We start from the raw sequence: 14,605 nt of genomic DNA, 5'->3' as shown, positions 1-14,605 counted from the left end.
TGGACAAACATGGAGTCCCAACTTATAAAAATTTTCAGATTTGGCCAAATATACGAATTTTGTAAAACTCTATTTTCTTTCAGTTATAAAGGATGTCAGTGACTACTAACGGTTTTTTGTTGCCACAAGCTACTCGCGGATTACAGCAAGCTAGTATTCAGCATAGAACGCAGTTTCATATAAATCCCCGTAAAATGCATTGAGGTCAGTAATACGCTATAATCGGTTTATGAACTTCAGCTACGTAGCAGTGGCTTTTATATGCTCTTATTGGACCTCATGAGAGCTAGGATACCTACATATAAATTACACAAGAGATTGAAAGAGATGGTTTAACCTCTTTACAGAGACTTTCATGGTAACAGTTCAATGATGACATTTATTATGATTCCACACTTTGTGATAACAGTACATATGATAGCAGCAAGCGCCAAAGTTCTGCCAACTCTCAATCAGTGCACCACAGATCCCAACTCTTTAATGGAACACCCGAAATTTCTGCGAGTTCAAGGTAACCGCTCTAACAAAATTACTTCACTTTTCGTTTCTTGTTAAAGTCATTACTGAACCTAATCTACTTGGTAGCTTGTTCCCAAAACAGAGCTGAATGTTCTCTTAAGGGTTGTCTGGTGTTTGCAGCTGTTATATTGTCTCTAGTTGCATTACTTAATTGTTCGTTGGACTTAAAGAAATATTTCACACCTAAAATTCTGATAGTTCTGGTTTTAGGCCATTGGTTACGATTTTACATTACATTGCAAAAGATTTCGATTGTATTGGAGAGCTGTCTTTTCTTAAAGATATGTTCACACATTTTTGACTTTTTCATTTCAAAGACAGGTCAAGTTAGAGTGGTAATTTTAATCATGCTGGAGTCGTAAAAAGAATGAAGAAAACGAGTACGTTTGAAGCTCAACATTTTTTCTCGAATTACCTTTACAGTTGAGTGATAAATTAGTATTTCACTTTCACTGTTTTTTTCCTCTGATTTTTCGTTTTTACGATATGAAGAGGAGTGTGGGTGGAGCTTCTTTTTAAAACTCGAAGAAGCTTTATGGTTTTCTTTTTTTAAGACTCGAAGAGGCTTTACGCTTTTCTGTTTATTTGATAAGTGAGCGAGCAAGAAAACCGTAAATTCAGGGAGTGAATAAATTTCGAAAAAATTTGTTTCAATGAGCAAATTTGAAGAGCGAAGAAAAGAGAAAGTGGTTCTTTTGTTCATGCCTTCTTTTAAACAGATCGAGAAATTTAGATGTGAAAAAATTTCCGATAAGCGGGCAATTTTTTTGATCACAAGTGGCTTTCTTAAGCTTTTCTTGGTTTTTTGAATCTTCCATGTTGAATGAGAGGTTTTAACAGACTAAAGTTGGAACGCTAATTTGGATGTTTTCTCAACTAATTCTCCATTTTCAATATATGCATTTTGTTTATACTGTTTTGTTTTTGTCTTCCAACACATTATCTTATTAGTTAGAGATTCATGTCGCATAATAAAAACGCATAATTTAATCCAAATGATGGTTTGAATTAACGGTTGTTATCTTTATGGCTCTGAGTTTAGGTCTAATTGGTTTTCAAGTTAATTGAATTAGTTCATAATAATTGCTTCCTCTGTCTCTGACACAATTTTTTTCCTATAAACATTCTTAAAATATTGTGTTTTTGCCCCCTTCTTTTTGATCTTCTAGTTATCTGATTACAGTCCCAATACTAACAAATCTTATTGTTTGCTAATAAAACATCAGTGATCCTAATCAAGGGCTTGAGTTCGTTGCAATGGTTTTGTATGACGTCTAAATTTTCATTTCTCAAAAAATAGCGGCTTTTATTTCGTCAGTTTTTGGGTTTTTTCACTTAGTGTTTTCTCCTACCTCTAAATATTGAATCTAGCTTTTGCCATCTAAAGCGGTATGATTAGTTTCAGGATTTAGCTTTGGCGTTTATTGACTCGGATACCATGCTTTTGAGAAGTTTTTGGTGAAAGTTTAATTTTTGCCTTCACTGGTTCTTTTTTTTACTTGTGCAGCCTGTGATACCTGATCATCTTTAATTATTTATTGCGGTAAATCTTAAACATGATGAAGTATTTATTTCAATTTTAATTTGCCTTCTTTTCATTGTTTTATTCAGATCTTATTTCATGTTTCCCGCTTACAAGTTGTCGTCTGTTCATCCCTATTCAATTTTCCGCTGCATGATCAGACATGTCTGATCATACTTGTTATTTGTTGACAACCTCTTCAGAGTCATTGCTTAACTTTCCGATTCAAGTTCGGTAATGAAGACTCGTTTTTGATTTCGCTCATCAAAGCTCAAAACTCAAGTAAGCATTTCGTTTGGCTAAATCCATTCCGAAACTCAAAACTAATAAGTTGTGAGAAAACATGGTATCTCGCCGACCGTCTCATTGCTCTACTTCAGCATTGTTGTGCAAGGGCACCATTTTACTATTAGCAAGAACCTGTACAACATGGTCAATACTCTTTCCATCACAGACTTGTTTTGGAAGGTAGTAGAAGAGGCATTCATCAGACCCCAAAATTTAACGTTTGATTGACATGTCTTCCACATCAGGAAACAATTCAGAGGAGAACATTGGAACATTTATATGGACAAATCAAAGAATTAGTCGAAAACTGCGACTTCGAGAATAGAGAAGAGACATTTTCTGAGATCTTTCATCTCAATTTTGAAATACAAAAAGAGTTGTTGAAACAAACGGAGAAACCGATGAAAGCTCTCAATTTGGCAATCAACCTGGAACTCGGGATGCGAAATCAGCATCAAATACAAGCTCACCACGAAACCTTCTCCCTACAAGCGTTAGCGCAATTCAATAACTGCCCCATAGTCGCTCCCCAAATTGGTCTCTCACCAACAATTTACCCACTTAGTGCTCTTGAACACCAAAATTCCACTGTCCTAACTTCGGGGTAGTGAGGGTCTCTGGTCAAAAAAATATATGCATAGCCAGAGGAAAAACATGTTACAACTACGGTTTTTTAAATCGTTTTTGCAAAGGTCTGCAGATAAAAAAACAAACCAAGAGATGCCCGCAATAAAAAAAATCAGTCAACAGAGCAGAAGAGAAACCTCCTTCTTAGGATTCATTGAACTATGTACACGCATCGACAGGACTCTACAAATCAGTCTACATAAAAAGAAGAAAATATGGCTGCCGCAATCCACGAAAATCTCGAGAAAATCGAACCCCTTCATATGCACATGAAAATCTAAAATATTTCAACCACCTTTCTCGTTGGTTCAAAAACAGTCACTCGCAGTGCGGGCAGTCAATAGTAACTCACAGGCCATATGGGTAAGAGAAAACAGCAAATGGCAATTGCTAAAATAACATTTTCCAACGAGCGATTTCATTTCGAAATTTAAATTCGAACCCCTGTAACAAGCAGTGGCTGGTATATTTCATATAACATCTTCACGGTTGTTGCTGATGGCCTTAAATCACTCATCGTTCGAGATCTCTTTTACCAATTTAGTGAGGCGGTCCTCATCCTCAAAAAAGTAATCAAGTCAATATTATTTCGTCGCATTTCGCAATTACAGAAAATGTAGTTCTTCAATTCCCAAATCTGATATCTCGTATCAAGAGATCAAAAAATGTAGCCGAATCAAATTCCACCAAAATTTCCAACCAAGACACCAAAAAGGGAGACACATTCCTGTTAATTTACAAACTAAAGTAGAGTCAAGAAGAAATTTTCTTTGAAAAACACTTCACTAAATTTACAATTCGCGCAGACAAGTGCTTTAGTTCGCTTTTTGTAACCACAGTTAAGAAAGACCAATCTTCAAAAATCTCTTGATTCAAAAATCGATAGTAAAGCTGTATACAAAAATAAATATCAAAAGCCAAACTTTGATATATCAATTGAATTGATATCTCATCAAACAAGGGATCCCGCGCCTTAAAGCACTACATACTGTTCAACTTTAGATCTCTAATATGCATGTAACCACCTAAATTTAGACCCCGAAAGAGCCAATCACTGTAACTTTAACATAATGGGGGCGATATGAGGGGCACATTCGGATTTCAAAGTGGATTCTATGGCCTCACAGATTACAATAATTATGACTACACTTTAAAAGTATAGAAAACTACCTATTGTTTCTGAAATAATGTACTGATAGTTAGCAAAACATCAGAGGAGGAATATAAAAAATATGTGTTCGACTGCCTTCTAGATAGAAGTAACAGTTAAATTTCTCTTACTTCAATGTGAGCAAGTCTCTCTTTGGTTTCAATGATGCCAATAACGGACTAGTGTAGGCTTTGTTAAATCCAGGAACAGGAATTGTTTCCGTACCTTTTTCAATATTTTTTACTTGGGGACTTTGTTCCTGGGAAAGAGTTTTTGAGAACATCAAATTTTTTTTCAACAAGTCGTATTATGGTAAATTGTAAAATCATTGGTATATTTTTTAGCAACAAGCCACAAAAAGAACTATATAACAGTTCAAAATCGAGCTTTTGATTTTATGCAGATAAGAGTGTCAACAAAAGGTGAAATTTTTTTTCATAAGGTCTTTTTTGTGTTTTTTTTTGTGGGTATTATATTTTTTCTTAGGTAGTTAATTTCTCAAATCATGCATACGTCATAAATCAACAATACTGATTTGATGATAGTGAGGTAGTTCGAGTTGGAGTTCGCGTTTTACTTCAAGTTTGATGGTCTAGAAATTTTTTTTAAAAATGATTACCAGCGTGAAGGAATTAATTGTGCTTTGAGGAATGTAGCATTGATTTTTGCTCGTCTTGCTCTTCTAAGTAATTCTTACTTTAATATTGAACACGTTTGATTACCTAGTAACGTTTTAAATTACTTAGCTCTTTCAACACTCATCAAGAACAAAATGTTGCTTCTACTTGTTAATCAAACTCAATCTAGGTTGCGACATTTATATTTAAATGTCTTTGAAATTGAAACTATTTTTAACAAGGATCCTAATAAAATCAGAATGACTACAGGTCACAAACGTTTCCTATTCTAATATTTGAGGCAAAGGAAAGTATAAGTGAGAATGTGTAATATTATAGGTGATTGGTTTTCAAATTCGAGGATTTAATGCTTCTCAGATAAGTTTCAATTTTTTTGTGAATACAAATATCATTTTATTTATTTTTTAAGCAATCACCATTCTAAGTTTTGCAAACTGCATTTTTATATGGACTACTTGTGCTGAAACTGTTTCAGGATTGCAGACCTTTATTGGTACTAACAATGCCGCGTCAAACAAATGCAGAAAGTTGACAATGTCGTGTCGTAATTCACGTACGATTTCTTGTTGCTTTCTGAAGTAACGGATCGAAAAATAAAGAAATAGTTGTGCAGTCTCTGATACAAAATGGTGGGTTTATTCGAAAGGTTTTTTGTCTGTTAGTACAGCCTGGCTCTATGCACGTGAATAATTATTCCAAAGGGTATTTCGTAGTAATTTTGATCACAGGACATTTTCCGTTTAAGCCCGGTTTGAGCTTAAAAAACTGGAAAAAGAGTTCTGTGACGTCATTATCAATCATTTCGATTCTGTTGTGAATTCTTACATCAACTGATTGGTAAAATTTTTGGCCCTAAGTGCCCTACCTCACTCATACGACTACTGAGGGGAGAACCGTGCTTCCATTTCGTCTAATATTTTTTTGGGCGAAAACGAACTGCGCTATCTGCAACGTTTCGTCATTTCCGGGATCTTTTCTGTTCCCCTTCCCACAACTTAGTGGGTGTGTAATGAGTGATACGCGCTCGTGCTATGCAACAGACGCACGTGCTATATATAACAAGACGTCAAATGTAATTGGGGGCCCAAAAATACTGGGGACCGAAACAGGATCCCTTTTCCGTTTCTGCCCCCCCCCCCCACCCCCGCCATACATCCGTCTCCCCCCCCCCCTTTGTTTCACATCACCAAACATGTACAACCTGAAATGTTATCATCTTATTAATCGCTTGTGAAAAATCAGTTTAAAATTGAACTCCTGGTTTCCGTTGTTGACTCCGATATTAATGTTGTTTCTGCTCCTTTTTCACCTCTTCCAATTCAGAATTTGTCAAGTGGCTGCTTTCATAGAGTATTGGCTGCAATTCACCTACGCTGTAGAATGGCTTCCAATTGTCTTGGCATTGATACCCCATTTCGGAGCCGGATTCTGTGAAATACATTATGTACAAGTTGCACATTTCGTCTGCTTTTGTAGCCCCAATATGTACAGTGTGATTAGTTGGGTTTCGATAGGAGCACCTCACAGCTATCTGGTCCATACTTCGTATCGTGATACCATCGCCCAGAACTGGGTAAAATGTCTGCCTAAGCTGGGGTGACTTTCTCGCAATCAATTTCCAATCACTACTGTTTCCTGGGTTGATCACATAGCCCGATATCAGTTTGCCCAAGGCGTGAGCGTGAGTTCTGAAAGCAAAGGGCTTCAAACTGACGTCCTCATTTGGGGAACCAAAAGTGCATAGGGTATCCAAATTCGTCAATTTGTGCTCCGGTATGTTGCCACTATCTCGACCTAAAACCATTACGTGTGCTTTGTTTTTCGTCGGCTTGTCAGCTAAATGTAACTTTAGACCCGAGTCGTCTGAAAGACTCAAATTTTTGGCGAATTTGTCTACACTCGCGTAATGGATCTGCAATGTTAGGTAGTTAAACTTGGATCCGTGACCGAGTTCAAACGACACACCTTCTGGCAGTGAATAAGATCCAGCTTGCATCGCCTCGGCAAAAATTATCTCCAAATCACCGTTGCCGCAAAGGGGTCCTTTCGGCAGCTTCGTCGCCGCTTTCAAGTCGTGCATGTCTTCATGATCCACCATGTCTCCGCATGACCAGATCTTGTCATGCTCGAAGGCGGGTTCTTCGCATGCGTACAAAAGCATATGGTGAGCAGCTGCGTTTCTGTCTAATGTTTCAAATTTGGTGACGTAATAGCTATCTTTTGGGTCCAAATGATGTGACACACAGACATACTGGTCATCAAAGTACGGCCTGAACGATTTTATAGCAATGTTCAGTGACTTTTTGTGGGAATTGACTGAGATGTAGCTATAGAGTCCAGCAAGACACGCTAAAAGAATTAAAACTAAAAACAGCACTATAACTAGTAACGGAATTAAACTGTTGACAACGTTGTGACTACATCTACGTTCTTGCTTTGGCTCATTGCCAATCGATTCGCCCCTTTCGTCCAGCTCGTAGTTCTCTTGGGTAGGAAAATTTTGATACTTAATTGTAGATCTGGAATCGACGTTTCCCATTTTGTTAGCGTACAATTTACAGCAAAATTTTGACGTAGTTATTTCTATCAAGCAATGAGCAATAATGAGTTGGTTTTTTTTCAAATTTGGGGCAAAACATTTTTCGGAAGTGACGTCTGATTTCTGACTTTCAGTAAAAAAAACAACGCAAATACTATAAGACGAATGAAGACGAGGATAAGACGAATGAAGCAAATACTATAAGACGAATATTTCCTATTACAGCCCCCCCCCCCAACAAAAAAACTTATTTCTAAAATAGGATCTGTTCCGTTTGTGCCCCCCCCCCAGTATGTTATGCCCCCCAGTTACCGAGCACGTGTCCCTAAATGTTAAATCATTATGTAAAAATATGATACGTGCATGTGGGGGTGCAAATAATATGCACCCATTAAGCTTGGGGGGGGGCACAAACGGAAAAAAATTCTGAAATCACTCTTTTTTCATCACTCTTTTTTTTAAATTTTTAAAATTTGTTCAACTGAAGCAAGGTTGTCCGCCCTAACAGTAATTTCGACTTGCTTCTCTATTTTGACAGTTTATATAGCAAAACTCCAAAATGCTGCAGTCATCGGCGCAACCTGGCGTCAGATTAGGTCCGAGCACAAACTTACCCACTTTTGATTATCGAAGTCACTCATGTCGAAATAAACGGTAAATTGGTGCTCTCATTTCTAAAACTGGATGATTTGGTTTTAACGACCTCAACCTATATATTTCAGGACTCATAGGAGTCAACGAACGGTAGCTCCAGGTCTGTTATACTGAGCGGATCGTGGTTAGGAGGAGAGCATAGGTAAATCGGAGACTCCCGTTGACTGCATTCCGGGAACTCTAATGAAGAGCTGCAATTGTATTGAATTTCCAATTAGTTTTTATCACAACACTTAGTTCATGATAAACTAACATGTATTAATTACTAAGAAAACGGTAATTTCTACGTGACTCTTTCCATCGTTATCTGCGAACCATTACGTGACGAGTACTGAAAAAGTCAAAGCTTATATTCTTGAGAGACGGATTTATGGAAAACCACTTCGCCTGTATGTCTATCATCATTTGTTGAATGTTCATTTCTCTTACTACTCTTTTTCACACAGCATTGTTTTTATAAAACTAGTTGGTCTTTGAAGGACTCAGACATTATGAACATGACGTTTTTGTTCTGAAGTCTCTAACTCGTCAACTTTGTTGTCATCTTGAGATGTAGATAGTAACGATTTTTTTCGAACCAGCAAACGTGATATGTCGATCATTATGTGAGCTTTCTTGGGTACAAAATAAATCGGTCGAAAAAACGGTGTTAGCTTCTGATGTATTCGAATTACGGAAAAATTCTGTTGGCTTCGATGAGTTATCTCCTTGTCTCATTTGCATTTGCAGTGCTATTATACGCACCAACATGATTCCACTCATCAACTAACGTAGTTTCAGGGATGTTGGTCAAAGCGTATGCTACGAAAATTGGTTGCTTCACAATTGAATTTATCCCCTGCAGAGCAGTAGTGCTATCCGTGCACCTGAAATTTTGCTCAAAGTATTTTTTCAAAACTGCTGATTATTTCAATGCACAAAATTTTAGATAGTAAAGGATCTTTTTGTTTTTACAGTGAATTGGTATCTGATTCTTTGGGAGCAACTTCTGCATCACCAAATACGATTCAGTTCTGTTTGATAATGAAATAAGAAATAGTTTCTGTTTGATAATGCATTGCAGACGTCAGGACCTTTCATCGGAAAAATGTGGCTCAACTGAATCTGTTATCAAGCTATCACAAACACATGAAATTTACGATGATAAAACGGTCTATTGAATTGGCTTTGCAATATCGCACACAGTCCTATTTTTTTTAAATTCTTTGCATCAGGCAGGAAATCTGTTCATTAGGAAGTTCAGCCACTGCGTTTTCCCAATATTGACATTTGATTCTTCAGATATCAAAGACGCACTGTTTGAGTGAATTGCGAAACTAAATAGATGGGGTCCAAACTCGGTCACATCAAACTGAAAACCAGGAGCTGAGTTGAAATTTTTTGTCCTGATATTCTGCTCCTTTGCTAACGAATACTTTGTTATCTCTGCCATTCAATCGACGACAAAGAACACGAGACGAGGCTAGCTCAATTATTGAGATTCGTGTTTTGCTCTTATGTAGACTGTTCATCTAACTCAACAACGCTAGAATCTTTGCTGTGGAACTTTGTTAACCGAAATCCACTGAAAAACAACTTGATAATATTTCGAGAAAATTTTTGGTCTTTTCTGCTGATTGGTCAGAGGTTAGGTATTCATTCCCGTGGAAATTTGTAGAAAGTCCTGATGAGGCCTCAGGAAATTGCTCTTGGTTATCTCTCCCTGCAGGTCGTAGTACGTAAAAAACTGATGTGGCATAATTTTCGCGCGATTTTTTCAAGTACTAATTGACCTGAAAAGCATTCTAAAATTATTCTCTAGTTTGAAGGATTGAAACGCAGATTGTGTTTGTGTTTTGGTCAACAGTTTTTTTTCTTTTGGTTCCATATAGGTCTCTTGTTTTGATTTGACACTAGTCGAAGTTTTTTGGCTACATTTTTGGATAAATAAAAGTGCCTACGAGATCTATCACAATAAATGCAAACCATAATAGACCGACGTGACGAATCAAATAGTTGCATTTGTTGCCTTTACAGCTATCCTCAGTAGTATAAAAAGCTGACTAGAACCTCAACGGGGGGACACTATGTATTAAGATAGGGAATGTTGAAATTTCCCCCCTAGGGGGGACACCTAGGGGGACATTTACCGCAAATTTGCAGTAATTGTCCCCCTAAGTGGTCCTCTAGGGGGGCAATTTCTGCATTCCCTATCTGAATACATAGTGTCCCCCCGTTGCGGTTCTGATCAGCTCCTATTTTTTTTTTTGAAAAAAAATTGAAATTCACATTTCGTTTGGTTTCAATTTGTTCAATTTATTGGTTTTTGTCCCTATTAGATGTGAACTATTATGAAACCTGTTCTGTGAGTAAAAAAAGAGTCGGAATCAATTTTTTCAAAAATCGAAATTTTATCCCCCTAGAGGGACATTAATTAACTTTTGAAAAAGAATATCTAAAAACAATTTGTCGATTTTTTGTTTCTAATGGATGTAAAACGTTAAGAACCATGTTTTGTGAATGATATTGAGTGTTTTCGAGGCATTTTTTAAAATTAGGAAAATTGTCCCCAATGGGGGACGTTAAATTGTAAAAAATTTTGAAAAATGGGGTCCAAAAATTTTTGACAATTTTTTGCTTCTAATCTATGTAAAACATCATGAAGCATGTTTTGTGAAAGGTATTGAGTGGTTCTAATGCATTTTGCAAATTCAACAGAATAAGATTGTAGTATGAAAATGAACATATAAAATATGTTCATAATGCGTACATAAAGTTACAAAAACAAAATGAGACCGACCAATCTGTTGATGGATTCACCGAAAGTTAATTGATATATTAAATGTAAAACTAAATAGGGAATGATAGGTTCGTGTTCAAGCATGTTCAGTAATTCCTACAAACATACATACCTACCTACATACATACATACATACATTCATACATACATACATACAAACATACATACATACATACATACATACATACACACATTTATACATACATACATACATACATACATACATACATACATGAATACATACGCGCAAAAATAAATACATACATACATCTAAGTATACCTACATACGTACACACATACATACATACATACATACATGCATACATACATACATACATACATACATACATACATACATACATACATACATACATACATACACACATACATACATGCATAAATACATACATACAAACATACATACATAAAAACATACATACATACATACATACATACATACATACATACATACATACGTACATACATACATACATATATACATATATTCATACATACATACATACATACATACATACATACATACATACATACATACATACATACATACATACATACATACATACATACATACATACATACATACATACATACATACATACATACATACATACATACAAACAAACATACATATATACATACATTTATACATACACACATACATACTTACATACCCACATACATACATATATACATACATACCCGTACTCGAGCCCCGATTTGAAAAGGTAAACAAGTTCTTGTGTAGGTATGTACCCACATGTGCTCATACACAACCATGCTCACAATTGTGTATAAATTATCGACAAAAACAAAGATATTCGTACTAACCTGTTTGTGGATGTTTATACTAATAAATGATTAACTCTGAGATGGAGAAAGTAGCGAAAGAAGAGATTATGTTCAAACATGTTCTGTGTCAGAAAAATTCAGAAATATATTGTCGACCAATCAGAACAGAGGATTTGTTTCAAATGACATTCAATCATAATTGAAAAAAAAACAAAGTTTAAAACTACGAGGACACGCGTTCAGTAAACCGCTAACAATGAAAAAAAAATGGAATAAAGACATTAAGCTCAAACACGAAAAAAGTCTATCACTGAGAAAAAATCTAACTTTAAGTCACATATCTCATTGTCAGTTATATTTTGTTGCAGCCTGCGCATTACTAGATCCAGAAATTGACGAGAAATAGCACTTAAATTAAGACCCTATAGTCGTTTAATAGGAGTTGATAATTCACTACTAGATCCTTTACTGAAATACAGTAAAATCTTACGACTTCATGCAGCATTACACAACGCAGCTGGATTCGTAAAAGATTGTAGGAACATAGGTGCTGGATATGTGTACGCTTTCCGTTATTCGGCAAAAAATAATTGTATTTTTGGACATTTGACAGGAATACTGTTCGTGCTATCAGTGAAAATTTTCCATTCCCAATTATTCCCTGAACTGGAATGCTAAAAAAACTTTGGATGCAATTTAGCAAATACTGTTGTTCTCGATCTCGAAGGTTTCAAACTAAAGTCAATTGAATTCACTATTAAAGAACTCAGCTTATGTTGTTGGTTACTACGATACAATATTTTTCAAACCTCCAGTTAGCTTTGTAAAATTATTGGCACACGATCAACAATTTGTTATTTGGCTGACACGCAAATTGCACGGCCTCGATTGGGACGAACGCGATACACCTTACAGTGACTTGCAAACAATTTTCTTAAGTTTCAGTTTCCGATTTACCCGGATTTTTTTTGCAACGGCACCGAAAAGTGTGATCTCCTTAGCAAGTTGTTATAGAAACCAGTTTACAATCTAGAAGATTTAAATTGTCTCCGCATTTCAAAAATACTTCCAGAGGAAACAGTTGCTTCTTGCAATCTGCACTCTAATAATTTTACAGCAAAGTGATGCACAGAGAAAAGACAGCAACACTGACCACCTATCTGTCAGACAATTTGAATATATTTACTTGCGTGACTCATCTTGACGATCAGCCGATAGTAATATTCAACAGCGTCGAAGATCCCTGTGTACCAATACAGAACAATTATTCAGTTGATCAACAGAAAGAGCAATTTTTTTCAACACCGGACCCGGTGTTACACAACAACCCCGATGCAACCCGCTGTATAGCACAGCGGCAAAACGTTACTTCGCAACAGCTACGCTATCTCCAGAAGAACTGGACAGCTTCAGAGCTTTCCTCCATGTAATTGATAACTTCTATCATTTCCATTTGAATGTGAAAAATAAACAGAGAGCTCGCAAACAGCAGAATCAATTCATTTATGGCTGCGAACAAAACAACCGAGAAGCCACCGCGGCCGCAAAAAAAAAGCAACGAATCCCCCGTTGGAAACAATGGGCGAACAAAAAAGTTCCTCCCTTTAGGTTCAAATAATTACTACCAGAACGTGAGCTTACTCTGAAATAGATGCCAGATGGGTTGCGATTGTATGTCCTGGAGCACCCTGAAGTTGAGAAAGTCTTCAGTCAACCGTTGTATAGAGAAATTGACTCATCTACTGTTTGTTATAAACTAGAAACAAAAATTTACATAAAAGGTTTCAATTCGTTTGAATTCTGGTAAATGAAACAGTTGCCCATTGAAAACAGTGAAAAATTACATATCTAATATTTTGTATTGTTCCTGTTGTAGTTAAATTTCATGCAAATAAGTTTTTTCAAATGCATCAAAGATACGAGGCTGATGCGGTATCAGAAATTTAGTGTTTGTTGTAAACAACAAAGAGAGGCCTCCATGGCGTTGTTGTTCCAACTCATTGGTGCCACGGTCTGAAGTAATATTTTTAGTTCAAGTCAGTCTCATAGTTCTAATGATCATCCTTTGCTTCAATATGCTCTTTCTTTTGTCAGAAAGTTGCAAAGAAAAATCAATTTGGATTGCCTTGTTGTCAAGCTTAGTTGGTTATATTTTACAGAATCCAAAACTATGAACAAAGTGGTTCTGACATATGACAGGATATTCATGTCAATTGTTGGACCCAGTGGTTCCGGTAAAACTGAGCTGATGTTTCACATGCTGCAGGTGAACAGTTTCTATCCGCGCTTCGAAAAAATTTCTTACTTTTACAAGAAATTCCAACCACTGTTCAGAGAAAATCAGGGTAGTATAGCACGCATTGATTTAATCAAATACTCAGGATTGGAGTTAACGACGAATCTTTCAAAGTGTCTACTTATATTTGACGACTCATGCGAGGAAATTTTTAATTACAAAGAGTTTGTAAAAATAGCTACGTCTGGACGCCATCGTAAAGTTCGTGTTATATATGTGAAGCATAATTTGTTTCATCAAAGCAAATGGTCAAGAACAGTTGACTTGAATACAGCACAAATTATAATTTTCAAGTCTCTGCGCGACATTCATCAAATTGAATACCTTGGCAAGCAGTTGAACTGTCTCCAATTAGTCGAAGACGCATACAAATTAGCAACAGGTGAGCCATATGGACATTTGATTATTGATCTCGATCCCAAAATCAGTCAGACTTTACAATTTGCATCACAAATTATTGGACCTGATCCTTAAATGTTTTACATTCTTACACAAGAAGCAGTTATTACACCAATTACGAATGAAAAAGAAAAGTTTGCTTATGCTCAAGCAGAGGGCAAAAAGCACAAACAAGAACTTCATCATTGAATCCAAACTAGCAAGAGACAGCGACTTCATTTGGTTTCTGAGTGATTGTGTGATGAACGTACTCTGTGGGGTTGTACCTGTCAACAAAAAAGAACTGAAAAATTTGAAAAACATCTTCGTCAACTTTCGGACAGAAAAGTAAGGAAAACTGAATTTTTAAAATTGATTGAATCTCCCTTTGGTATCAGTCTCATT

The 14,605-nt window shown here is 36.2% G+C and overlaps 2 protein-coding genes across 3 annotated transcripts in view; both read right to left on the bottom strand.

Moving 5' to 3' along the window:
• Positions 1–14,605, bottom strand: part of LOC142342710 (serine/threonine-protein kinase 32A-like) — a 92,924-nt gene that overhangs the window by 26,327 nt on the left and 51,992 nt on the right. The window lies entirely within an intron of this gene.
• On the bottom strand, positions 5,983–7,378 carry LOC142351593 (putative peptidylglycine alpha-hydroxylating monooxygenase 1). Its single transcript, XM_075403715.1, has one exon. It carries the CDS (start codon positions 7,281–7,283, stop codon positions 6,027–6,029), a length of 1,257 nt encoding a protein of 418 aa, XP_075259830.1. The 5' UTR covers positions 7,284–7,378; the 3' UTR covers positions 5,983–6,026.

Source organism: Convolutriloba macropyga, chromosome 1, assembly GCF_964194025.1.
Source record: "Convolutriloba macropyga chromosome 1, txConMacr16.3, whole genome shotgun sequence".
NCBI classification, from domain to species: domain Eukaryota; kingdom Metazoa; phylum Xenacoelomorpha; order Acoela; family Convolutidae; genus Convolutriloba; species Convolutriloba macropyga.
The sequence above is the reverse complement of the archived record's forward strand: the minus strand, read 5'-3'. Positions and strand labels throughout refer to the sequence as shown.